Source organism: Pelodiscus sinensis, chromosome 1 (assembly GCF_049634645.1).
Source record: "Pelodiscus sinensis isolate JC-2024 chromosome 1, ASM4963464v1, whole genome shotgun sequence".
In the NCBI taxonomy this organism is placed as follows: Eukaryota; Metazoa; Chordata; order Testudines; family Trionychidae; genus Pelodiscus; species Pelodiscus sinensis.
The window spans coordinates 3,842,680-3,870,516 of NC_134711.1; the positions used below are offsets into that span (position 1 = coordinate 3,842,680).

General features: G+C 44.0%; 1 protein-coding gene across 3 annotated transcripts; it reads left to right on the plus strand.

The window, feature by feature from the left end:
• The first annotated feature begins 720 nt into the window (after window positions 1–720).
• On the plus strand, window positions 721–27,563 carry TMEM209 (transmembrane protein 209). Of its 3 annotated transcripts, none has more exons than XM_075925285.1 (15): window positions 721–821; window positions 5,410–5,549; window positions 5,665–5,723; window positions 9,023–9,154; window positions 12,307–12,542; window positions 12,936–13,140; window positions 14,280–14,455; window positions 16,516–16,587; window positions 18,214–18,310; window positions 19,580–19,705; window positions 20,227–20,324; window positions 23,643–23,757; window positions 23,853–23,950; window positions 24,824–24,902; window positions 25,959–27,563. In XM_075925285.1, the coding sequence occupies exons 1-14, from the start codon at window positions 795–797 to the stop codon at window positions 24,875–24,877; spliced, it is 1,635 nt and encodes a 544-aa protein (XP_075781400.1). In that variant the 5' UTR covers window positions 721–794; the 3' UTR covers window positions 24,878–24,902; window positions 25,959–27,563. The 3 variants fall into 3 exon arrangements, with proteins under 3 accessions (XP_075781400.1, XP_075781393.1, XP_075781386.1); XM_075925278.1 differs by having other exon boundaries at window positions 12,310–12,542; window positions 24,829–24,902; XM_075925271.1 differs by having other exon boundaries at window positions 24,829–24,902; window positions 25,959–27,561.
• The last annotated feature ends 274 nt before the right edge of the window (window positions 27,564–27,837 follow it).

Sequence of the window (27,837 nt, forward strand, 5' to 3'; positions counted from 1 at the left end):
GGGGACAGGACCTGAATTCACGAGGGCTGTGTCTACACTGGCATGAATTTCCAGAACTGCTTAAAACAGAACACTATTCCGTTTTCAGCTTTTCCGGAAAAGGAGCGTCTACATTGGCAGGCTGCTTTTCCGGAAAAGCCCTTTTTCCGGAAAAGCGGCTGTGGCCAATGTAGACACGCTTTTCCGGAAAAGAGCCCCGATCGCCATTTTCACGATCGGGGCTTTTTTCTGGAAAAGTCTACTGGGCTGTCTACACTGGCCCTTTTCCGGAACAGTGTTCCAGAATAAGGACTTATGCCCGAGCGGGAGCAGAATAGTTTTTCCGGAATAGTGGCTGATTTTGTACAGTCGAGCGTCGTTGCTTTTCCGGAAATTCAAGGGCCAGTGTAGACAGCTCGCAGCTTATTCCGGAAAAGCGGCTGATTTTCCGGAATAAGTGGCCCAGTGTAGACACAGCCCTGGTGCTTTACATGCCTCGTGGGCGGGCTGCTGAGGCTTATACAATCCAGCACAGGCCCAGCAGCTTCACAGCCCTGCCCTGAGGGGTGCCCCCTGCCAGGGCAGCCCCGCCTGAGGCAGACCCACTCAGAGCAAACTGGCCCTCGCGCCTCGCACGGGCTCCCGCCAAAACTGGGCCGTTGGGGGGAAGCGCGGGAGCCCAACGGCTTCCTGCGGCGCGCGCGCCGCCTCCCCGTCCCCATGGCAACAAGCTCCCCCCTCCCCTTTGGGAAAGCTTGGCTTCCGGCCGCCTCGCGTCAGTCGGCGCAGGCGCCGTGCGGACGCGTGGGAGCCCGATGCCGGGAGCTCGGGCGGGCGCCGTGGTGAGTGGCGAGCCGGAGGGGGCGGGCTGGGCTGGAGGGCCGCTTCCCCCTCTCTTGGCGGCGGGGGGGAGGGGAGCCTCTCACCGGCGGAGCACGAGCTGGCTGCTGCTGGCGGCGGGAGGGGCTCGGAGTCCAAGGCCTTGCCCCTCCCCCCCCCAGTCCATTGCTCCCACGTGGGTAGTTCCTCCCCCCCCCCCCCCCCGCGGGGCGTTGCGTGGGCGCTCCCGTGCTTGGCGGTTGGGGCACGCGCCGGCCCCTCCCCCACCAGTGAGGGTGGGCCCAGGGGAAAGGGGGCGGGGTCTGGACTCCTCGTGCGTAGACACAGCCCCTGACCCGCCCCTCCCCCCCGCCCCCAGCGGGGCTTAGTGCCCCAGTGTAGACACAGCCCCTGACCCGCCCCTCCCCCCCACCCCCAGCGGGGCTTAGTGCCCCAGTGTAGACACAGCCCCTGACCCGCCCCTCCCCCCCGCCCCCAGCGGGGCTTAGTGCCCCAGTGTAGACACAGCCCCTGACCCGCCCCTCCTCCCCGCCCCCAGCGGGGCTTAGTGCCCCAGTGTAGACACAGCCCCTGATCCGCCCCTCCCCCTCCTCACCCCCAGCGGGGCTTAGTGCCCCAGTGTAGACACAGCCCCTGACCCGCCCCTCCCCCTCCCACTGCCAGCGGGGCTTAGTGCCCCAGTGTAGACACAGCCCCTGATCCGCCCCTCCCTCCCGCCCCCAGCGGGGCTTAGTGCCCCAGTGTAGACACAGCCCCTGACCCGCCCCTCCCCCTCCTCACCCCCAGCGGGGCTTAGTGCCCCAGTGGAGACACAGCCCCTGACCCGCCCCTCCCCCCCGCCCCCTGCGGGGCTTAGTGCCCCAGTGTAGACACAGCCCCTGACCCGCCCCTCCCCCTCCTCACCCCCAGCGGGGCTTAGTGCCCCAGTGTAGACACAGCCCCTGACCCGCCCCTCCCCCTCCTCACCCCCAGCGGGGCTTAGTGCCCCAGTGGAGACACAGCCCCTGACCCGCCCCTCCCCCCCGCCCCCAGTGGGGCTTAGTGCCCCAGTGTAGACACAGCCCCTGACCCGCCCCTCCCCCTCCTCACCCCCAGCGGGGCTTAGTGCCCCAGTGGAGACACAGCCCCTGACCCGCCCCTCCCCCCCGCCCCCAGCGGGGCTTAGTGCCCCAGTGTAGACACAGCCCCTGACCCGCCCCTCCCCCTCCTCACCCCCAGCGGGGCTTAGTGCCCCAGTGTAGACACAGCCCCTGACCCGCCCCTCCCCCTCCTCACCCCCAGCGGGGCTTAGTGCCCCAGTGTAGACATAGCCCCTGATCCGCCCCTCCCCCTGCCAGCGGGGCTTAGTGCCCCAGTGTAGACACAGCCCCTGACCCACCCCTCCCCCTCCCCACCCCCACCCCCAGCAGGGCTTAGTGCCCCAGTGTAGACATAGCCCCTGACCCGCCCCTCCCCCTCCCACTGCCAGCGGGGCTTAGTAGGGATGGGAAAGACTAGTGAACTATCCTATAAGCAAATGCTTATCAGATAGGCCAGGGGTGGACAACCAGTTAGACACAAAGAGCCAAAAGAGCTGTGGATAGTAGTGCAAAGAGCCACACATCCCTCCCCCAGAGCCAAGCCTCCCTCGCCCTAGCCCCCTCCCCCCCCCGCATACTGTCCCCCAGAGTCAGGCACCCCCAGGCACCTTCCATTCTAACCCAATGCCTGGGTCTCACTGGAGCTGCCACCCCCACAGCCATGCACTTCTCCCTCCAGGAACTGGGGTGCGTGCACGAAGTGGGCATGCGGCTCCGAATGAGCCATAACCCTGAGAGACACATTTCTATGAGCAAAGAGCTTCATGTGGCGCAAGAGCCACAAGTTGACCATCCCTGAGATAGTCCACTGACTAGTCAACTAGTCGATGCCCCCTCCCCACTGCCTCTATTTGATAGAGGCAGCAAAGGGGTGCAGAAGAGGGGTACTTCAAAGCAGCAGCGCCGCATAGCTGAGCCCTGGATCAGCTATGTGGCGCTGCCCCTTTGAAACACCGACGTCCCCAGATGAACTGGCTCCACGTGCCATTTCAAATCAGAAGCACAGCCTGCAGTCCGGAGTCAGCGGGGGACTTTTGTGCATTTCAAAGCTGGCACGCTGCATGCAGCCCAGAGTCAGTGGGACGTCCCACTGCCCCCGGGCTGCACACGGAGTTCCGTGTTCCTCCTCTGAAAAGTGCAAGAGCCGCAACGGGGGAGAGGGGAACTCTTGTACATTTCAAAGGAGGAATGCGGAAGTGCCTATCGAGTAGTCAATGGACTACTCAATTAACTGTTACTTAACATCCTTAATCCCTAGTTCTCAATGCAGCAGTATATGTAATGCCCATTAAAGTGTAAGGGAAACTTCTTGCAATGTGTCTCATCCCTTTGATTCCCCACAGACTAGAAGAGGGGGAGAAAAGTTGATGTTGGGATTCTTTTTAAAGCATGTTTTGCTGTTTAGTACAAATTGGGATTAACTATTGGGATAAAACTAGTTTGAGCTCAGAATATGGCCCTCTTTCCTTCCTGGGTAGATTTTTGCTTCCCCTACACCAAATGGTAAAAGCAGCTTAGTGTTTAGGGTCCTAAATAGTAGTACAGGACTATGTAGCACTTTAAAGACTAACAAGATGGTTTATTAGATGATGAGTTTTCGTGGGCCAGACCCACTTCCTCAGATCAAATAGTGGAAGAAAATAGTCACAACCATATATACCAAAGGATACAATTAAAAAAAAGTGAACACATATGAAAAGGACAAATCACATTTCAGAACAGAAGATGGATACGGGGAGGGGGAGGAAGGTAAATGTCTGTGAGTTAATGGTATTAGAGGTGATAATTGGGGAAGCTATCCTGGTAATGAGTAAGGTAGTTGGTGTCTTTGTTGAGCCACCCCGTGTAGAGTGTCGAATTTTAGCAGGAATGACAGTTCAGAGGATTCCCTTTCAAGTGCAGATTTGAAAGTCTTCTGGAGTAGGATGCAGGTAATTAGGTCGTTGATACAGTGTCCTTTCTGGTTGAAATGGCAAGAAACTGTTTTTTCTTTGTGATCCTGTCTAATATCTGTTTTGTGGGTATTGATCCTTCGGCGAAGTGTCTGAGACGTTTGTCCAATGTACATAGCAGATGGACACTTTCGGCACATGATAGCATAAATTATATTTCTGGATGCGCAGGAATATGTATTCTTGATCTTATAACTCACTTGGTTAGGCCCAATAATGGTATCAGCAGAGTGAATATGTGGACAAAGCTGGCAACGGGGTTTGTTGCAAGGGAAGGTACCAGGGTTGGTATTAGTGTGGTATGTCCTGTGGTTGTTGGTAAGAATCATCTTGAGGTTAGGTGGTTGTCTATAGGAGACTATGGGTCTGTCTCCTAGAGCTTCTTGGAGTTTAGTATCCTGTTCCAGTATAGGCTGTAGTTTATTGATAATGTGTTGGACAGGTTTAAGTTGGGGGCTGTAGGTGATAACAAGTGGTGTTCTATTGTTGGTTTTCTTGGGTCTGTCTTGTAGTAGATGGTTTCTAGGTATTCGTTTGGCTCTTTCAATTTGCTTTTTTATTTCTCCGGGTGGGTAGTTGAGGTTTATAAATGCTTGGTAGAGATCCTGAAGTTTCTGGTCTCTGTCAGTGGGATTAGAGTAGATGCGGTTGTATCGAAGGGGTTGGCTATAGATGATGGATCGTATGGTGTGTTCTGAATGGGAGCTGGAAGCATGTAGGTAACTGTATGAGTCAGTAGGTTTTCTGTAGAGGGTGGTCTCTAATTTTCCATTGCTGATTTGTACTGTGGTGTCCAGGAAATGGATCTCTCGTGTGGAATGGTCCAGGCTGAGATTGATGGTGGGGTGTAGGTTGTTGAAATCTCTGTGGAATGTCTCCAGTGTTTCTTGGCCATGCGTCCAGATCATAAAGATGTCATCGATGTAGCGTAAGTAGAGAAGGCGTAAAAGGGGACGGGAGTTGAGGAAACGTTGTTCTAGGTCAGCCATAAAGATATTAGCATATTGTGGGGTCATGCGTGTACCCATGGCTGTGCCGCTGATCTGGAGGTATAAGTTGTTCTCAAACTGGAAATAATTGTGGGTGAGAACAAAGTTACATAGGTCTGCTGTCAGGTTGGCAGTGGTGTCCTCTGGGATAGTGTTTCTAATTGCTTGTAATCCATCTTCATGTGGGATGTTGGTGTATAGTGCTTCTACATCCATGGTGGCAAGGATGGTGTTATTGGGGAGGTTATCGATGTTTTGTAGTTTCCTTAGGAAGTCAGTAGTGTCTTGGAGATAGCTGGGGGTGTTGGTTGCATAGGGTTTGTACACGGCTACATTTCTATCACTATTCTAAACAGTAGTGAATGTTTCACAATAGGAACTATGTGAAAAAATTGTTTTAGCCAAAAAAAGTACAGAACTGTTTACTATCAAATATTAATCTGTAATTAGAAATGTCCCCCTTAAGTGCAATTTCCTATGGACTGTTTAACATTTCTTTAGTCTGTCACTGAAGGAGAGCGACATTATATAAATATCTCAATTCTTGTGTCTCCCTGTGCTTCTCTACAGATGATGCAGGGGGACCAGAGTCCCTCTACTTCTCTCATTGACAGAACCATCAAGATGAGGAAAGAGACAGAAGCCAGGAAAGTGGTTTTGGCTTGGGGACTCCTTAATGTGTCAGTTGCAGGCATGATTTATACTGAAATGTAAGTTCCCTAACAGTTTTAAAACTTAAATTAATAAAAGGATGTCATTATGTTCCTAAATATTTCCATTGATTGTAGGTCAGAGATGACATCTTCATTTTTTTTTCCGTTTCAGGACTGGAAAACTGATAAGTTCATATTATAACATTACATACTGGCCACTGTGGTATATTGGTAAGTGCACTTGGTAGTTTTGCTATATGAGGAAACAGTATCTACATTCAATCCCTTTTTTCAGCCTTCATAGAATCAGAACACTAGAACTGGAAGGGACCTCGAGAGGTCATCGAGTCCAATCCCATGCCCTCATGGCAGGACCCAGTACTGTCTAGAGACCATCCCTTATAGATATCTATCTAGCCTGCTCTTAAATATCTCCAGAGATGGAGATTCTGCAACCTCCCTAGGCAATTTATTCCAGTGTTTCTCCACCCTGACAGTTAGGAAGTTTTTCCTAATGTCTAACCTAAACCTCCCTTGCTGCAGTTTAAGCCCATTGCTTCTTGTCCTATCCTCATGTTGATATTTGAGATTTTTTTACCTGCTTTTTGCTCATACGGAAATCTGACTTCACTTTCCATGTCCAGTTTGGATTTATCTGGGTTGCATCTCCTGCTTATCTGTTACCTTAGATCAAGTTTCATGTGTGTTGAGGCTTTCAGAAAGTAAAAGACAGACTCCTTAAATGATGCTATTAGGTGTATTTTGCATTTCACGTAGTAACTCTTTTTTTCAAGATGCTTACAATCTAAATGAGAGATGTGGAACTGATAAAGGATGAAAATGAAAAGTGAGAATAGACATCTGTCAGTCATAGAAAACTTTTGAAAAGGTGGGATTTGAGGAGAAGGAGTTGTAGGTTGTTCTGAACCTAGGGATATCATGAAAATGAAAGCATGTTGCAGCTTTAGAGGAAATTACATCAGGTTCATTAAACTCAGTTTTATGTTACCATGTCACCCATTTTAATACATAAATATAACACCACATTAATTAAATATAAAGTAAGCCAAATTGGGTATTGACTTTCATCCCTTTAGGCATTGCTTGTTTTTCACAAATGGTGGAGATACACCTGTAACCTTTAGCAGTGTCAACTGGTCTCGATTCCAGTCTCTAAAGAATGTGAAGCTTGTACAGTGGCCCTCTGTTTATGTATGTGATTTAAAACAATAATTGGTATAGTTTAAATTACTAGTCTCAAATGTATAAAACCTGTCACCAAATGAAATTAGTAGGCAGCAAGTTTTAAAACAAACAAAAGGAAGTATTTCTTCACACAACACACAGTCAACCTATGGAACCCCTTGCCAGAGGAAGTTGTGAAGACCAGGACTTTAACAGGGTTCAAAAAGCTAGATAAATTCATGGAGGTTAGGTCTGTCACTGGCTATTAGCCAGGATGGGTAGGAATGGTTTCCCTAGCCTCTATTTGTCGGAGTGAAATGGATGACAGGAGAGGAGTCACGTAATGATTGCTTGTTCTGTTCACTACCTCTGGGACACCTGGCATTGGCCACTGTTGGAAGACAGGATACTGGGCTAGATAGTCCTTTGATCTGACCCAGTGTGGCTGTTCTTATGTCTCCAAAGTTCTTTCATAAAATATGTTTCTGACCATCTTGGCTAATAGCTGTTGATTAAACTATCCTCCATCACCTATCTAGTTCTTTTTTGAACCCTGTTACACTTTTGGCTTTCAGAACATCCTATGGAGACACAGGCTGGCTGTGATTTGTATGACAATTCCTTATACATGTTGAACCTCTCTAGTATGGCAACATCCGTGGTCCGGCATGATTTTAGTTAGCTGGATGTTCACTTATGGGTGTGGCCAAGTTTCCTGTGATCCCATAAAGTTTGTTTACAGCCACCAGTCCTGGCTCTCAGAGTTCTGTGGTGTTGTTTCACTCTAATTTACCCCTAAATGTCATTGGAGAACCCAGTAAGCAGTGGAAATGTTGGCAATGCTGCTTGACAATATTGACTTCCTGTGGTCCGGCAAATTCTCTGGATCAGCACCAGTCAGGTCCTGAGGGTGCTAGACTAGATTCAACCTATTATTTGTTTTAAACATGCTGCCTATTATATGAATGAGACTTCCCTGTTTACCTTCTCCATATATGCATGATTTCCCAGACTTCTAGCATATCTTTTTCCTGTGTAATCATCTCTTTTCTAATTGAACGGTCCCAATCTTTTTTTCTCTCCTCATATGGTAGCTGTTCCATAACCATCATCATTTTTATGTCATTCTATGCACTTTCTTCAATTTTAATGTACTTTTTTAAGATAAGGCAACCAGAACTGCATGTAATATTCAGGGGTGGGTGTATCATGTTTTTATATAGTGGCATTATGATGTTTTCTGATTTATTATCTGTCCCTTTGCTAATGGTTCCTACATTCTGTTACTTTTTTGTACTTTTGCCCATTGAGTGGATGTTTTCAGAGAATTATCCATAACTCTTAGGATCTTTCTTGAGTTGTAATAGCTAGTTTAGCTCTCATCAGTTTGTGTATATATAGTTGGGATTATGTTTTCCAACGGGCATTACTTTCTAACAGTCCAAGTATACTTTATGTATTGGATCACCCTTGTCCACATAAAAAAATTCTAATAGCTTGGTGAGGTTGATTCTTCCCCAGCATATAGTTCTCATCTATGTTGTCTGATCATTTTGTTCTTTACTATTGTTTCAACCAATTTGCCTGTCATGGAAATTAGGCTTACCAGTCTGTAATTGCCAGGATTACTTCTGGCTCCTTTTTTAAATACCAGTGTTACATTAGCTTCCCTCCGGTTATTTAGTACAGAGGGTGAATATTATCTGGTCTTGGTGATTTAATTACTATTTAATTTGCCACTTTGAGGTGTCAGTAGAGGATGCTTTGGCACAGTCTGGGACAGTTGTTTAGTTTTGTCACCTAACTAGAATGGCATATCCTTTCCATTGACGACTGATGCAAATAATCCATTTAGCTTCTCTTGGCATAGGTCTTGTCTTTCTTGAGTGCGCCTATGACCACTGATTGTTTTGTAGGGTTCCTGCTTCTGATGTACTTAACAAAAAAGTTTACTCTTTAGCCCTTGTGAATGGTGCATCTTTCCAAAATGATACAAAGAATCTACAGTAACTTTTGCCATGATAATAGTCATATCAATAGAGTAGGAAAACAGATGTCATAGAGGCAAGGTAGGGAAGTCATAGCAGGACCTGAAGAAGAGCTCTATTTAAACTCAAAAACTTCTCTTTCTCTCTCTCTCTCCAACAGAAGTTGGGCCAATAAAATATATTATTTAGCTCACTTTGTCTTTCTAATGCCTTGGAAAGAACATGGCTACAACAACACTGCATACAGTATAAGATATTAACTGTTGTTGATTTTTTTTTAATGGTGAGCAATTTAATTAACAACTGTGTATAATATAAAGAATTAACTTGTTAAAATAATGGTATTTTTTGTTCTAGAACTTGCACTTGCGTCTTTGTTCAGTTTGAATGCCTTATTTGATTTCTGGAGGTATTTCAAATACACTGTGGCACCAACTAGCTTAGTTATGAGTCCTGGACAGCAGACGCTTCTTGGGCTTCAGAACGCATGTAAGTGTGACCACTGTCTCTGGCAATATTCTTTAAAATGGTGTCTACAAGTGAGTTTTTGTAATTGTTTAACCTTCTGAATAGACTGTCATAGGTCTCAACCTGGCATGGGCCTCCAAACAAACACATATCTAGAAAGAGAAAAAAGGTGCAGTCTAGAGAAGTTAAATTTCGATTAATCAGCAAATCAAGTACAGTAAAACTCCTTTGGTCTGGCATCTGATGGTCCGGCACTCCTGATGGTCCGGCACCATCAGGAACCCGGAAGTGCTCCGGGCAGCCGGACCATTGGAGCTGCTCTACTCCCGGCTTCCTCGATTCAGCTGCTGCTAAAACTGACCAGCGGCTGAATCGGGGAAGCGGGGGCAGAGCAGCTGGAGTACTGCCAGGTAGGTCCCGTAGCACTACCCCTCTGGGCTGTGGGACCAACCTGGCAGCACCCCAGCTGTCCCTCATTCAGCCGCTGCTGAAACTGACCAGCAGCTGACTCCAGGAAGCCCAAGACAGAGCTGCTCTGCCCCGGGCTTCCTGGAATCAGCTGCTGATCAGTTTCAGCAGCAGATGACTTGGGGACACCTGGGCAGAGCAGCTGGGGTGCTGCCGGATTGGTCTCGCAGTGCCAAGAGGTGGCGCTACCGGACCAACCCGACAGCACGCCAGCTGCTCTGCCGCAGGCGGCCCCGATTCTGCCGCTGCTGAAACTGACCAGCAGCAGCTGAATGGAGACGTCTGGGACAGAGCCGGACGATCAGAAGGGGGGGCTATGAGGGATCTGGGGTGGCATCCCTTCACCCCACCCCTCTCATAGCCTCCCCTTCTGATAGTCCGGCATATCTGATAATCTGGGTCCTAAAGGTGCCGGATTATCAGAAGTTTACTGTAGTCAATGGAATTTCAATCAACTACTCGATTAATTGATAGGGGGAGCTGCACCTCAGCCTTTTAAATGTAGTAATAGCTGCCTGCGGCTATTACTACATTTAAAAGGCATTAGAGCAGAGAGGAACTGCATCACTTCAGCCTTTGAAATTTAGCAAGAGCCCCATGGGGCTCTTGTACATTTCAAAAGCAGAAGGGCAGCAGTTGGAACCGGTGCAAGCAGGGACTGCTTCAGTCCCCATTCATGCCACTTCCCTGCTGTGCCTCCACCTTCCCTGTCCCCCATAGAGATGGTGCTCGGGGGAACTGGCTTTTAAGCACCAGCTCTTGCTGCCTCTCTCTGATAGAGGCAGCAAGGGGGGGAAGCAACTAGTCAAGTCACAACTCAACTATCCGATAAGCAACTATGCTTATCGGATAGTTGACTCGTCGCTTACGTGTAGGAGTGTTGATTCAGAGCCTTTTGAGTGACTTCACCATACTGCTCTCTGCAGATGGGGCAACTAAGTGAAGTGGAATGGAAATTCAGAAAATCAGGGAGTTACTTGATTACCATGTACCAGTAACGTCATGGGAAGAAATTACTGAGTGATAAAGGGTTCTTTACCTTAGCAGAGAAAGGCATAACAAGATCCTATGGGTAGAAGCTGAAGCCAGAGAGATTCAACCTAGAAATAGGGCGCATATTTTTAACCGTGAAAGTAACTGACATTTTCAATAAATTACTGAAGGAATTGGTGGATTATCCCTCTCGTGATGTCTTCACATCAAGACTAAGTGCCTCTGTGGAAGATATTATTCAGTTAAACACTGTCAGTATAGGCTAATTGGGTTAAATTACATGGCCTGTGTTAGAAGGTCAAACTAGATGATCGCATAGACTCCTCTGTCCTTAATCTGTGAATCTGTGTCATTTCTTCTAACACCTGTAAATGAATACATATATCTAAATGGTTAATAATGTCTCTCCCATCTTTGGCCTCTGATCGAAATCAAAAGAGAATGGGGAGCCAGAGGAATTATAAAAAAATTACGTAAGGGGAGATAATCAGGGAACAGGAGAAGAAGCAAAAATGATAAAGAACAAAAAATAAAAAGAGAAAAGGATGGAGAGTTTGTTTAAATGAGACATCATAGTAATCTGTCACAGGTTAAAATAGCCATTTTTGAGAGAAACCTTAATGTAAAGTATAAAAAATGACAAACAAAACATCAGTCCCTTCATAAAATATTTTGGGCTTCTAAATATAAATTTCTGTGAAACAGAAGAACATGACAAAGTAGATGTGGCAAATGTGGAATGCCCATATAGTGCTACTGTACTTGACAAATCTGAACTCTGTAGAAAGTTGCCATCAGATTGGAGGGACATCCTAGAAATCATCAGTAGAGATCTGGGCATAGAAAAGCACCATTAAAGATTGTGGCATAGTGTGAATGATCTGTATGCAAATGATCCCTTGGCTAAACTACAAAGGGAAAATATCAGTCTGTGAGTACTGAAACAATTTGGAGATGGCCTGTATAGATTGGGTTAATACAATGACATTAAAAAAGGAAACATTGAATACTGAAACGTACTACAGTATAGAATACTTTGCCAAGGAACCTGACTGAAGCATCATTACTGCAGAAATGTAAAATCTCTTGCTGTTAGGCATAGTACAAGGGTTTTAAAATAGTAGAGTCCATCCATAAGGAACAAACTCATAAAGAATAGGAAATGTTCCCATCTTGACCATAGAGAAGAACAGGGTGTGACTTGATACGTCTCTCATTACGTGTGTTACTATTATTTGTGTATACTGCTATGTTTGTAATAGTAAAGTGCCTTAGAGGTCCCAGGTGGAATCAAGGCTGTATACAGACACATAGTAAGTAATCCCTGCCCTCTAAATATGGTCTAAATAGGTAAAATAAAGGGTGGAGATAGAGGCAATAGTCTTATTCCCACTTTGCAGATGGAGAACTGAGGCACAGAGTTGTAATGACTTGCCCAAAGTCGCATAGTGTGTCTGGGGCACTGTTTAACTCAAGTGTTCTGCATGTCGGTGTAGTTCCTAAACCACAAGACTACTCTTTTACTCTGGCAGCTTTAGCTTCTGTGCTTATGGCTTCGTTGCTGCAATTTATAGGCGTGAGATTACTTTCAAATCTCCTCTTCTGGTCTCAGTGTAGGGTTTGCTTAAGATGATAAAGAAATAAAATAACAGTTAAGAAAAATGATTCACACAGCTGCTCCTTCAGCCCTAATTCTGCTTTTCTTATTACAGCAGTACAAACAACGCCGCCGCGTGAGCTAGTGACAAACAAAGTCCCTTCAACACCTTCTCCTCCGATTCAGGGTCAGAGCGTGCTAAGTTACAGTCCATCCCGCTCACCTAGTGCCAGCCCAAAGTTTGCCACTGGTTGCATGACTGGGTACAGTCCTCAGCTACAGGCTTTGTCAGGCAGCAGTGGTTCTTATAGCACTGCTGCGACCTACTCACCAAACAGCAACTACAGTAAGGTAATAGCCTTGACAACTTTCAATATAACGAGTTATTTGCTTATTAGATTGCTTGTCTTGTGTCCTACACTGCAGAACCTGATTCTGCACTAGCTTCCACCTTGTGTGTTAATTTACGCTATTTGCAAAGTATGTTTGACCTAATATAATAGGATATATCCAATCTGTCACTGGTGGTAGCATTTTATTCACCTTTCTATAGCCAAGAATTAAAATAAACCAACCAGCAACTGAAACATAAAATGCTAAAGCCAAAGTGGCATATAGTCGAACAGTGTACTAATAAGTTGGCTAAATGGGGAGCAGCAATACATTAATTTAAAAAAAAATGAAACTAACAAGTAACAATCCAGTTTTATAAAATATCACAGTAATTCACACTGTTCCCTGTAGGCGTCCAGCTTCAGTTCTTCCCCTGGTGGTTCACCGTACCCCACTAGTATTGGACCAGTGGAAAGCAGCGGGTTGAGGTCTCGCTACCGTTCTTCACCAACTGTGTATAATTCCCCTATTGGCAAAGAAGACTATATGACAGACCTAAAGTCATTAGACAGCTTCCTTCGAAGTGAAGAGGAGAAGCAACATAGAGTTCAGCTGGGTAAATAAGTAGTTCTGTTTGATTTAAAAGTTGTAGTTTTTTAAGTGCATTTGCGGGAATGTATTCCAGTTCTTCTGGCATAAGCTAGAAACAAAGGTGCCAGTCTTAATGAAGTGGACTTAAGTTATTTGCATAATATCCACCTCTTAACAATCCACCTGTAGAAAGCACTATCTGAAGATGCAGAAGAAGTTAGGTATTTTACTGAGTAGGCTAAGTGAGATGTGACTTCTACAATCCTTTGCAACACAGAAGCCTTGGGAAACTTTCCAGAAAATAAAACCTTGTTTTATAGATTAAAAAATGTACAGTTGTTGACACTTTGGAGACAGGCCATGGATGCCTATAAATGACAAACTATATCTGCATAAGACTCATTGGTTATGTTAGGCCAGGGGTGGGCAATAATTTTTTGCTGCGGGCTACTTCAGAAATTTTGGAAGTGGCCCTGGGCCGCTCCAGAAGGGGCGGAGCCAGGATTCTTCCCTGCTTCCCCACCCACAGACTGTGATTGGTCGGGGGTGGGGAGCACCTTTGCCTTCCCCACAAGGTTCCCCCTAGACGCCGATGCTCCTGACGGTGGGAGGAGACTTCACGTGCTCCCCCTTCTGCCCCCAAGCCAATCAGGGCTTGAGGAGCGGAGGAGTACGTGAAGCCTCCTTCCACCCTGCCAGGAGCACATGGTGCTTCTCGCAGGGTGGAGGAAACTTCACGTGCTCCCCTCAACCCACGCTGCACACTCCTGGCAGGGTGGAGGAAACTTTGTGCACTCCCCCCAGGCCCTAATTGACCTGGGGGCGGGGGAGTAGCAGGGCCTCCGTGGGCCAGATCAACCCACTTGGCAAGCCGGATGCAGCCCCACAGAGGCCCTTTTGCTCACTCCTGTGTTAGGCCCTGGCCCTTCATCTTGATAAGAGGTGTGGCCTATGGAATCTGCAGGTGACCTGTCTTCTGAAATGATACTTTTTATTATTAATCATCTTTGTCTCAATAATATTTTACATTTGGGTTCACTGCAGTTTATGGATGTATCCCTCCAGTCAGTGCCCTGATCTGTCATCTGTACAAGAACCTCTTGCTGCTTAAAAAGTGTTTGGCAACCAATATGCAGTAATTATTTGTTTAATGGATAATTTTAGGGAGTTCAGATTCGAGCTCTCCTTCCAGCAGTCCGACTCTTTGGAACTACAGCCGTTCCATGGGAGACTATGCACAAATGCTGAGAAAGTTCCAGTATCAGCTGGCCTGCAGGTCCCAAGCCCCATCCGCACACAAGGATGAAGCTGATCTGAGCTCTAAGCAGGCTGCAGAAGAGGTAAATAGAAAACTCAAGAGAATCAGCAGTGAAAAAAAATAACAATTGTGAATTTTGCAATACTCTGCAGGGATTGGGATGCATATATTTCCCATTCACATTACTGGAAAGAGTAGGGTAAATCCGATAGCATTGAATTGCCTTCAGATAATTTAGAAAAATATTTTCTTATTACAAATTTATATTCCAAACTTCAATCTGAGCTAGTTTGTTGGTGAAGGTAATGTTGTTTCCAGCAGAGGGTAATTATAAATTTGTTTGGGGTAAAAAAGTGCCTCCTGACCAAACACTTCAGAGAGTATCTGCTGTATAGAATTTTATAGTTTTATTAGAATTAATTTCATGGACAATGGCAGGAAACAGTAAACAAAGATTTAACCTTTTTCTGTCTTAATCAGTTTCTCACAGACACCTTGGCTACGTCTACACTGGCCCCTTTTCTGAAAGGGGCATGCTAATTTTCAACTTCAGAATAGGGAAATCTGCGGGGGATTTAACTATCCCCCGCGGGATTTAAATAAAGATGTCCGCCGCTTTTTTCCAGCTTGGGGAAAAGCCGGAAAAAAGTAGGAATAAGAGATCCTCCGGAATAGGGCTTTATTCCGGAGGATCGGGCCAGTCTAGACGCTTTTTTCCGGCTTTTCCCCAAGCCGGAAAAAAGCGGCGGACATCTTTATTTAAATCCCGCGGGGGATAGTTAAATCCCGCGGGGGATATTTAAATCCCCCGCGGATTTCCCTATTCTGAAGTTGAAAATTAGTATGCCCCTTTCGGAAAAGGGGCCAGTGTAGACATAGCCCTGAATTATATAGTAATATATAACAAGTCTAGATATAGTACGTCTGTCTGGAATTCTAAAATGTAGTTTAACTGAGTTCTTGGACTTTGAGAAACGGCCTCTTCTATCAGTAAAAGTGTTTGTAAAAGTAAAAATTAACAAGAAGTCCCGTGGCACCTTAGAGACTAACAGATTTATTGGAGCATAAGCTTTGGTGGGCAAAGACCCACTTCATCAGATCTGACAAAGTGGGTCTTTGCCCACCAAAGCTTATGCGCCAATAAATTTGTCAGTCTATAAGGTGCCACAGGACTTCTCATAGTATGAATCTGCAAAAACAAATATGGCTATCCCTCTGATACTTGTCAGTAAAAATTAACTACAGTTAGTACATTCAAGCTGCTGGATATATATTGAAAATCCTTCCTTGCACTTGTACATACTCAGTGGGTTTTGTGAGACTCATAGAAAAGTCTACTGCATGTCTGAGTTTAGTGTGGCCAAAAGAAGTAGCTCTTAACTTGGCTGTCTTTTAATTTAATGTTACCCCTTTTCTCTACCTTGCACATTGATTTAGGCAGTGTAACTTTCATTAATGTAAACTTTTTCTATAAATTTTGCTTACTTAGACCAGATTTATCGTCATACAAATAGCTATGGATACCAAAATAGCACGTTTGGGGTGTGTCTACACAGCAAAGTGATTTTGGAATATCGGCCGTTATTCTAAAATAACTATGCAAGTGTCTACACAGCAATTCTATTATTTCAAAATAATTTCTAAGTAACAGACAGCGTATTTCTGTAAACCTCATTCTACGAAGAATAACGCCTATTCCAAAATAGTTATTTCGAAATAAGGCATGTGTAGACACTCCACTTCTGCTATTTCAAAATAGCCCCTCACCAAAACCATTCTCAGTTATTCCTCCTGGGGCTCTAAATCAAGATAGCACATCTACATTAGGGAAACCTACCTCAGACTAATTTTGAGGCTTCCCTGCAGTGTAGACGTGCTATTTCAAAATAAGCTATTTTGGAATAACTATTCTGGAATAGCTTATTCATAAATAACTGTGCAGGATAGACGTAGCCTTGTACTTGGTATGTACTCCTCATGAAACATCCTGTGATATATGAACATTCTAAATCCTAGGTAGGGCATATGGACATACTGTAACTAGTATCAATAAGATGACATTGGCTCTAAAAGCCATGTGGTGGTCAGCTGGGTTCCTACATGTTTCCATAAGTCTTTTAAACAACTTAACTTTTTGCCTAGGTTTGGTCGAGGGTGATAATGAATCGACAACTACTCGATCATATGGACACATGGACAGCTAAGTTCAGAAATGTAAGTCCTATCATTGCTCTTTGAATTTTAATATTTCAGTACCCTGTCCTTATTTCTGCAAAACTCAGAGCGTTGAAAATTCATGAATGCTTCAGTCCCATTAAGGCTGAGGCAAATGATGATCTATGGTATACACTTGGTAGGGTGCAATACTTTCTTAATGATCTTTGATTCCTAACACAATTCTTGCTTTTTGATCTAACTGTATTATATTAGAAAAGAGGGGAATCTAGTTGCCGCATATGTACCTAAGTAGAACTACATAGTGTATCTGAGGATAGTATATGGCTGTGCAATTACAGACTAACACAAAGCATGTTCTCAACTGGGCAATATTAAGGTTACACGTTCAATCTTAATGCCTGCATTTGCTGACTTGTGCTGTGACATCCTGGAAACTTCAAATTGTAAAGTTCATTGCAATGAAAATGGGTAGACTTGTTTTTCTCTTTTCCACAACTCAAACTGCTGACTCCGTTTTCCTCAAACATTTCAAAATAACTCACCTAGGCTGAACTGAAGCATGGAAAATCCCATCCCAAAGGATAACAGTTTCCAAAATGTCTGAGCAGCTGAAAAGTTAAAATGAAAATCCTGACATAATCTGACGTCTAAGAACTGTTATTTCTGCTGTAGCTAATGCAGATGTAACTGTACTTCAAGGCAAAAAATATTAATCAAATAACAAATTACTCCTTCGACACACTACTTGTTGGAGTGTGTGGCATCTACCAGACATGTTTGTTTTAAGCCAGTAATATGCATGAAAAGCTCAAGTGTTCACAAATAATATATTTCCATCAGCACCCTTTCTTCTTAAAACAGACTGTGGGAATTATGGACACATGCAAGTGTAAATTATCTGTTTGTGTGGGTCCATTGCTTCTCTACATACCATTAGTCCCCTCACCCCCCAAAAGTCTATATCATGATCTAGGAATGTTGATCTAGAACTCACTCAGTGAACTTTAAATAGTATCAGAGGTGTAGCCGTGTTAGTCTGGATCTGCAAAAGTGACAAGGAGTCCTGTGGCACCTTATAAACTAACAGATGTATTGCAGCGTAAGCTTTCGTGGGCAAAGACCCACTTCGTCAGATGCATGTCATTTATTTAAATAGTCATTCAAATTCTAACCTGCTGGTCTACTTACTTAATGATTTTGTATTTCTCCTCTGCTGCATTAAATGTTTGTTGTTCACATTTTTACTTTGTAGTCGTAACAGTGATTAGGGCAGGGGTGGCCAACCCATTAAATGAAGAGAGCCAAAACAGCAGCAGAAAAAATGCAAAGAGCTGCACCCAATTTTTTTTTATTTGGAGCAATTTTGGTTGAGTAAATGAAAAAAAAAAAAAAGAAGAGCTCTCTACCAGCCCCCCAAAGTTTTGAATTGCCGTACCGGATGGCTTCCCTGCCCCGATGAGCACAAGGGGCTGGGGACCATTTCTAGGCGCTGGGGCAGCTTCATGAGCTGTGGAGGAGGCTTCGCAAGCCGCACTCTAAGTGGGGAAGAGCTGCATGTCGCTTGAGAGACACGGGTTGGCCACCCTGGATTAGGGTATAGTAACATTTCAGTCGGGCTTCCTCTTGTTTCTTACCTCTTTAATTGTCTCTTTCCTCTAATAGTGGATCAATGAGACTATTTTAGTGCCACTTGTGCAAGAGATCGATTCTGTGAGCACTCAGCTGAGAAGAATGGGGTGTCCAGAGCTGCAGATTGGAGGTATGGAGATACTATAATAGATTTGGTTCAGTTCTCATTAGTACCCGTATTCAGGATAAAAACTTCCAGTCAGAAAAGATTGTTCTTTGCAACCTTAAGAGCCAGAAACAGGGTTTTTATTAGAGAGCTAGGGTTAGGCAGCAACTTCCACAGGTGCAGAATTGCAGAAAGCACAAAATCCTTGTTACAGCTGCATCAGTGAGAAGACTATGTTCATTCCAATTGAGCCTCCTGAGGCAAATCCCTTAAGACAGTAATATGGTGTTTGTTCTCTAACTGTTCGATGCTCTTGTAGCTGTTGGTCTGGATTCTTATCTCCAGTTAAACTGGTGGTGTTTAATCTGAAGTAACTGCACTTATTAACGTTGCATCAACTTGCACCAATTTAACTGAATAGAATTTGGCCTTCTGTTTTATAGGCTACTTAAGCTTTACTCTCTCCTTTAAACTCTGCTGTGACATGTATGATAAATAAACCAAATAATAATAGCGGGATGGAGAGGCCGTCAGGAATCTCCTATAGACGTAGTCAAATGGAACTTTATAAATGTTGTCATATCCCCTTTTTACATCATTATATGTTTCTCTTGTCCCATAGGAGGTCTTCAGGACAGGGACTGTCTTCTTGTGCCTGTGTAGTACCTAGTACAAGCGTGGCCACATGTGGCTTCCCCCTCCCCACCGGGTGCGGGTCATGAAGCCCTCCCTCCCTGTGGCTTGTAAGCCGCCCCCACATCCCCAAAAACAGCCCTCTTCTCCCAGCTCCTTGTGCTCACCTGGGCAGGAGAGCCATCTGGCGTGGCCATGAAAGATGTGAAATTAAAGATGGTGTCAGCTGGTGGGAGCTTAATGTGGCCAAAAAGCTTCTAAATGTGTTTTCTTAAATGCGTTTCTTTGGAGGGGGCGTTGTTTTGTATTTACTTGACAACTTTGCTCCGAGTTGGATCCACTGCTATTTTGGCTCTTTGCCCAGAATAGGTTGGCCACACCTGACCTAGGATGTTTTGTATGTTACAGTGATGTAAACAACACAGACCCAATCTTGCTTCTTGTGAAGTAAACTTAGGAGTAAATTACTTCTCTAAGTTCTGAATTTGGTAGTTAGCAACATCACTAGTGATGTAGTGTTCCCGCTATTCCTAGGACCCAGCTACTCAAGTGCAACAGGCAAGCAAGTTGAACAGAATGTGTCAACTCTTTGTAAGGGAGGATGCTCAGTGTACTGCTATGGCCACAGATCATACGTGCTGTTGTTCTTTTGTATTGCAGAAGCCAGTATTAGCAGTCTGAAACAGGCCGCTCTTGTTAAAGCTCCACTCATCCCAACACTGAACACTATTGTGCAGTACCTGGACCTTACACCAAACCAGGAATATTTGGTTGAAAGGATCAAAGGTAAATGGTCATCATGCACACTTAAAAATGTGCTTCATTACAGTTCCCCTGTGTCACGTGTTGTCAAACACTGTCAACAAGACCTTTGAACTTGGGTCCCGGCAGGTATGAAGGAGGGGCTGCTTTTCAAGTAGTGGAAATATACAAGCATTTGTAATTTTCTTTCTTGTTCTTAATGTAATTGACAGTACTCTTAAAACAAAAGTTTTGTCACTCATGCACCTATTTTAATGTGTGTTCGGGAAACTCATAGGACTTAATCAATCTCTTCTCTTCCTACTTTATCCCTCTCTGATTTAATTCCAAATAAAACTGAGGTTTAGGATTTAAATCTTTTTTAAAATCCTGATGGCTATTTTTAAAGTTTGCTTCATAAGTGTATCTTACTTGCATGCCTTTCTCATGTATATTGCACAATAAAGATGCTTGATGTCTGGAATAGACATAATTAGATTACCTTCTTCTACTTCCGTTTCCAGCATTGCTCCAAAATAACTTCATATAAATTCTGTTGCCTTTAGAGCTTTCTCAGGGAGGATGCATGAGTTCATTCCGATGGAACAGAGGAGGGGATTTCAAGGGCCGTAAATGGGATACCGATTTGCCCACTGATTCTGCTGTAAGTTTGCACAGTTGTTTGATGTGATTTAAAATACATTATTTTTCAGTGCCAGTAATGGGAATATGATGTAGAGATAGAGCTTGTGAATCTCAGGAACATGATCCAAATCCTGCACACCTCATTTAACCAAGTAATCCCATTGCACTCAATGAAATTACTTGATAGAATTACACAAACCAAATCTAGCCCCATAAAGATCACAAAAGGTAATGATAGTATTTTGTCACTCATATCTTCTATGCATTTGAGAGAGTTTGTCTGTCTGCCTGTTCAAGAACGCCTCCTAAACAGTAAGAGCTAGGATCACCAAATTGGATATACAGCTTCCTCCTATTGTAACTTAATGCAAGGTAAGGGTTTGGTTGTGCTAGAAAAATGGGAAGGATTCAGAATGGATTGCCTGTCATAAAAACATACAGAAAAATGACAGACCCACCAGGCAGGTGTAAGGGGCTGACTGGGGGTGCCCCCCGCCCCCATCCAGGATTACCTGAGCCCCAAGTCTCTTGCTCCCCAGGTGCCCTTTAGGAAAGGCCAGGGGGGTCTGAAGGTCCCACCCCCCATTTGTACAGGAATATAGCTGGCTGTTCCCCTTCGTCAGGGAGTGAGGGGAAAGTGCACAGTTTGCTGCATTCCTCACTTTGGCTGGGGAGTGCAGGGGGCAGATGAACCTGGACCTGCCCTAGCTGGAGGACATGTACTCCTCCCTGGGGTGTGCCCCTGGAGCTGCAGCAGCCATGAGCAGGCACTTCTCTGGTCCCAAGCTGTTGTTGAGAGAGGGCTGGGGTAGTCCCCTCTCCTGGGTGAGCCTGCATACTGAACCCCTCATCCCCAGTCCCACCCCAGAGCAATGATTTAAATGATTTGAATGATGTTTCAATTTATCTTCCAAAAAACAAACATTGAGTTACGGACCGAAGCAACTACAGGTAAATCTAGATCAGACATAAGTAGAATGTCTGATGAATAGCTATGGTAGGTGTAGCCTGACTGGCTCTGACCTCAATAAATCAATTGTTTTTCTACATTCAGACACAATTAAGTAAAATCCTCTGTATTCAAATGAATGTTCTATAAAATAATTCCTAATACAGGAAAAAAATATGAAATGACTTCAACCTTCATTAAATGTCTAATTTCAGTTCTCCAAAGCAGATGGCAAAGTAAACAGACATGACAGAATAGTAAATGTGGATTGAATTGCCTTATACCCATTTAATTGAATATTGTTTGCTGTGAAATCCTAAATGACTAAACTCAAAGAAGTAAATAATGTAGTTGGAGAGAGACTCCGGTGTGGATCAGCCCAGCAACGTCAAAGGCTGTGGATAAGCATTTCTCAGCAAAAACTGTGACATGTACTTGAAAAGAGTGAATTAAAATACCAAACTGGGTGGGGTTGCGACTTCTTTGGAGGATAGGGACATAATTCAAAATGACCTTAGCAAGTTAGAGAAATGGTCAGAGGTAAACAGGATGAGGTTTAATAAAGAGAAATGCAAAGTGCTCCACTTAGGAAGGAACAATCAGTTCCATACATACAAGATGGGAAGCGACTGTCTAGGAAGGAGCATGGCGGAAAGGGATCTAGGGGTCATAGTGGACCACAAGTTGAATATGAGTCAACAGTGTGATGCTGTTGCAAAAAAAGCAAATATGATTCTAGGTTGTATCAACAGGTGTGTTGTAAGCAAAACTCGTGAAGTCATTCTGCCGCTCTACTCTGCACTAGTTAGGCCTCAGCTGGAGTACTGTGTCCAGTTCTGGGCGCCACATTTCAAGAAAGATGTGGAGAAATTGGAAAGGGTACAGAGAAGAGCGACAAGAATGATTAAAGGTCTAGAGAACATGACCTATGAAGCCAGGCTTCATGAACTGGGCTTGTTTAGTTTGGAAAAAAGAAGATTGAGGGGGGACATGATAGCGGTTTTCAAATATCTAAAAGGGTGTCACAAGGAGGAAGGAGAAAATTTGTTCCTCTTGGTTTCTGAGGACAGGACAAGGAGTAATGGGCTTAAAGTGCAGCAGGGGAGGTTTAGATTGGACATTAGGAAAAAATTCCTAACTGTCAGGGTGGTCAAATATTGGAATAAATTGCCAAGGGAGGTGGTGGAATCTCCCTCTCTGGAGATATTTAAGAACAGGTTAGATAGACATCTGTCAGGGATGGTGTAGACGGAGCTTGGTCCTGCCTTGAGGGCGGGGGGCTGGACTCGATGACCTCTTGAGGTCCCTTCCAGTCCTATTATTCTATGATTCTATGATTCTGTTGTCAAAAAACTGACACAACATAGCTGCAAAGAATAATGACAAGTAGCTGAGTGACACAATTTTGGGGTTTATTTTTCTTGCTGTCTGCAAGAGAAGATGGCTGGTGTTCTGTCTAGAATCAAGTGGCTGTCTACCAATTCTTAAGAGAAAGCACTTGTAGTTCTGAGACAGAACATCATATCATAGAATTCGCTTCCCCCTCCCTTCCACGACCAACCAGATGAGATGCCATTGGAGACTACTTTAAATATCTGAATACTCAGAAGACTAGTACTAATAAATCACCCCAAACTTCTGTAAATCCCTGAATGAGCTTTTAGTCTATAATATATTAAATGAATATTAAGGGAATGTTAAAATTGCAAACTTCAAGAAAAAAAGTCAACAGGTGCAAAATCGGAGTATGTGCAATATGAATAATATTACTCTAAGAACCTTAATGTTGTGTACACATTTAACACTAACATTTAGTAGGTACAGTTTTGTTTTATCTGCTTGCTATTCTGTAGTAGTTTTAGCACACTTTCCCATATATAGGGTGACATTAAGTTTTACAAAAACCTCACGGTGGGAGCATATGGTTTGCTAAGCCATGGTTGGTTAGACTCTGTCGATCTAAACCAAACCCTCAAAGTTGATGGTGAGGAACAGAAGTAGGAGGAGAAGGGGGCAAAATAAATATTCTGGTTTGGGACATATGTTTACTACTGAATTCTGCAACTTGGTTTTGAGGTTCAAGAATAAAAACGTTGTATATCTGAGCCTCAATGCAGCCATTGACATGCAGCCATCTCTGGAAGGGAAGGAACATGCCACATGGCTGACGTTTTGCTGTTCGGCTGACGAATGAACTTTGACTTGTCAACATCTTGCATAAATATTCTGGCCAGTGTTGGGCCACTGAGAATGGTGAAAGCACTCCACTGTCCTTTTTAAAATGTGCTGGGTTCAATCATTGCTGTCATAGGATCACTGTCTCTTGGATTCTGTAACTAGTATCTGCAACTGTTTAACTTCTAAATTCCAATTTATTTTTCTTTTCAGATCATTATGCACGTGTTCTGCACTTATCTTGACTCCAGGCTGCCTCCTCACCCAAAATATCCTGACGGCAAAACATTTACCTCGCAACACTTCATTCAAACACCAGATAAGCCAGGTATTGGCATCCTTGGTTTTGTTTGCTGGGATTGACTGCTTGGGTCATGTTTACTGCCTTTGTGTTCATATTATCTCTCAACTTTTCTTTCATAGATGTTTCAAATGAGAATGTGTTTTGCATCCACCAGAGCACCATCAATCCTCCTCACTATGAGCTTATCTATCAGTGTCAAGTCTACAACCTACCCAAGGTATGAAAGCTGCACAAACTCTGAAGAGTAGCTGATATTGATTAATTATCTTTTTTGAGCGGTCAGGTTTATTGACCCGGAAATTGTCTTTGAATATAGCAGAATTGCGTGGAGCATGCAAGTTAACTTGTTCTATTGACAACCCCTGATATATAAGTTGCTACTAAATAACACCATTACCATGAAATGTCTCAGTAGAGTACCTAAGGCAGTAGCTTCCCCTTATTGTATGTTTTGGGTTGGTTTTTTTTTTTATACGTTGCTAGTGTTTGAAATAAGTAATATAGGCCAAGTGGTCTGTGTTGATTCTTCTGCGCTGGCATATCTCTTACCAGCAAAAGTCTGTGTTGGGAAAACTTTCCATTCCCGGAACCAAAAGATGTTGTACTACAAAGTGATAAGCATTCGATCCCTGATCAAAACTTGAGCCCTAGTTCCAAAAATGATTGGCAATTCCTCGAGTCTTTAAAAGAGTGGAAGGTCATAATCTAGCCTAACAAATTTTCTTTTTTTGCATTTGTTTCACTGGAAGATGTAAGTTGGGTCCCAAAGCTAACTTAAGTTCATTATGGAGTCCATTATGGTAGAGAAACTCATAATATTATTCCTTTGGTAGTGGCTTTCCTTTATATAGCAACTTCTTATCTCAAAATAGTTTGCAGGCTAGAATACAAACTCCATAATGACATTTTGCCAATAAAGTGCAGCCACTTCTGGTGTGAAATGTGATAGCTATTTAACAGTGCAAAGTACCATTACACAAAAGCTTAGGCCAGGAAGTGAAGGGTATTTTCTTTTAAATAAGAAATTTGTGCAGAGGTTTCAGACTGAATTATTTATTACTTAATCTCCATCCTCTTCTCTTCCCGTGAGTTCAGGGCAGAAACAACATGTTCCACACCTTGCTTATGTTCCTGTGCATCATAAAGACAAAAGAATCTGGGATGCTTGGGTAGGTATAAAATGCCATGAATCAATGTCTTAGTTATATTGAGAGCAGTAACACTCCCTATTCTAAATATGCAGCTTAGCTGCATGGAGACACATCTTAAGTTCCTATAGACATAGTCTGTATTTCTTTGCTGAATGGAAATTTTCTTGCTGGTCTGCAAACGTCTTATTTCTTTCACTCACTCGCAACGCTCTCTTTTGGTTGCCTCCTTCGGTCCTTTATGATATGTTTAGAACTTGCATTTCTATCAACGATACAGAATATTATTTTTTCTTTTCAAACACAAGACAGGAAAGGAAGTGTTCTTCTCTCCTTTTGAACTAGGATACAAATCTACCTTAATCCGACCCATTTTCACTTTCCATTGACAGCTAGAAGTTTGCATTTCAGGGTGGACTTTTCTAACACATGATCCTTGATTCTGAAAAGATTAATTCAGGGCAAATAATTAGGACTGAGAATTAAAAGCATAAAAAGTACTATGGGTAACCATGTGTGCTTAATGTCCTACAGAAATCTGAGATAGGAACACTTAAAGGAGCTCTAAAGAGTATCAAATTGATTAAGCAAGGAAAATTAGCACATTAACATGAAATAAAAGATTTGTTTTAATAGCTTCTTAAATGTATGTAAGCCTCTGGATTGCTGGCTGATGCAATCTGTGGAATATTAGCCTCTTAGTAACTGCCTGGCTAGATCCTGGCCTGAAATTCCCTGCCATCAAGAAATGTAGATATAATTATGATGCCATCATTAGCCACTAATCTTTTCTTATGCTGCACCAGAAGCAATTTTGAATATGTGATCTGGGCAACTGGGCCTACGTTGAAATGAAAGTGAAGTCCAGATTTTTCTGTTTAATTCCTGTAGTCTTGTACTCTATTCATAGTGAAGCACAAGAGCTGAATAGAAAGAATCTTTGGCAGGGGTTGAAAGAATTGCTGAACAGAAGCTTGCAACTTGTCCTGGCAACATTTTTTTAATAATAAAACTTTGCTTGAAATGTAGGCTTGGGATTATTTTGATTTTATTATTATTATGTCTTTGTTTTTGCAGGCGAGTAAATCTTGGCTTATCAGGGGTGAATGTTCTATGGATCTTTGGAGACTAGTACATCGTTGTTCCCCAAGGAGGGCCTCCTCCATAACATACTGAAAAACAGTTGTGCATCTTGACAGAACTGAGCAGATCATTACACTTTGTGCCTAGAACATAAGCCTACAATGATACACTGATGTGCCTTGTGGACGTAGGACACCCTTGCATTCCATGCACTGTTCTTGTGAGAAGCTGCTCCAGCACTGAAATACTTCTAGCAGGTCGTCTTCTCTTATCTCACAAAGGATGTCTCTTTACGACTTCCCACTTTCACAAGCCCTACTTTAAAAGTTGCCAGCATTCTGCTGGCTGATTTGCTCTTCAGAGGCGTTCACTTCTGATACTGGAATTAGAAGCAACTCAACTATACCCAGCTGTGCTCGGCCACCTTGCAGATTGGGTCATGAGCCCGTTTCATCTGAATGGCAGGGTAGAATACTACAGTGCAACTTGGGCTGCCCTACTAGGGTTGTACACCCCTGCTTGGTACTTGTTGCTGCAGTGCTGCCATTTGAAAAATCAATCACTGCAAGCTCGGCAAAGTACGAAATTCCCCCCCCACACACACACACACACCAGGAAATGCCACATAACCGAGATTCTGTTCAGCTGATGTTCAGAAGTGCTGTGTTAATCACCTTTACGATCTTTAATTAAAACTATCATTGGGGTACCAATGTAGTGGGATTTTGTGGCACTACCACTTTTTTTTTTTTAAGTGACTGCACTGTAGGTGTGAGAGAGAGAAGACTTCAGACCCTACACACCTGCTAACTTAAGTTGTTATGCGCCTTTTAAAAACAAAATAACCCAACAGCTCTTAAACTTGAGTGTATTTGGGGCAACAAAACATTGCTGATGTCTTGACTGCAACTGATGTGTTGCCCTAACCTCATTATTTTTAACATTTTTCTTTAAGTTCTCACATTGGTATTTTTGGTGCTAACCTCCTATTTTTTTGAGGTGTTTGAACTGTAAACATTTACTCTAGAATGGAACAGCTTCGGCGTCTCTGCATAAGAACAAACATTTTACACTTTAATAAGGTGTCCGAGGAACCCAAAGGGACATCCTCTCCTCCACCTCCCGTGTTGCCCCACATTCCTGTGAGTTTCTTTGTAACCATAGACAAACAGATGCAACTTGACCACAGTGAGTCATTGGAGGGATTTGTGACTCTGTATTTTTCCTTCCTGGAGCAGATAGCAATGACCCAGAAACAAGAATCAAATTTGTGACTTGAACATCTGTTCTGTATGGATGGCATGCCAGTATAGACCGTCAGGCAGCCAACACCTTATTTTGTGAAAAGGGGCCTGTTTTGCTCATTACTACAAGTATGTATAATGGTGGGGTGTCCCTGAATAACCCAACATGTCTGGGTTTTTTTTTATAGTCATGTAAGCAATTGCTCTGCAATGTAGAATACAGGCAGTCCCCGGGTTACGTACAAGATAGGGACTGTAGGTTTGTACTTAAGCCGAATTTGTACTTAGCTCGGAACTGGCATCCAGATTCAGCCGCTGCTGAAACTGACCAGCGGCTGACTACAGGAAGCCCGAGGCAGAGTTTCTCTGCCCCGGGCTTCCTGGAATCAGCTGCTGATCAGTTTCAACAGCAGCTGAATCTGGACGCCTGGGACAGAGCAGCTGGGGTGCTGCTGGTAGGTCTCCGCAGCGCCACACCTCAGCGCTGCAGGGACCAACCCGGCAGCCCCCCAGCTGCTCTACCCCAGGTGTCCCCAAGTCAGCTGCTGCTGAAACTGATCAGCGGCTGATTCCAGGAAGCCCGGGGCAGAGCAACTCTGCCTCGGGCTTCCTGTAGTCAGCCGCTGGTC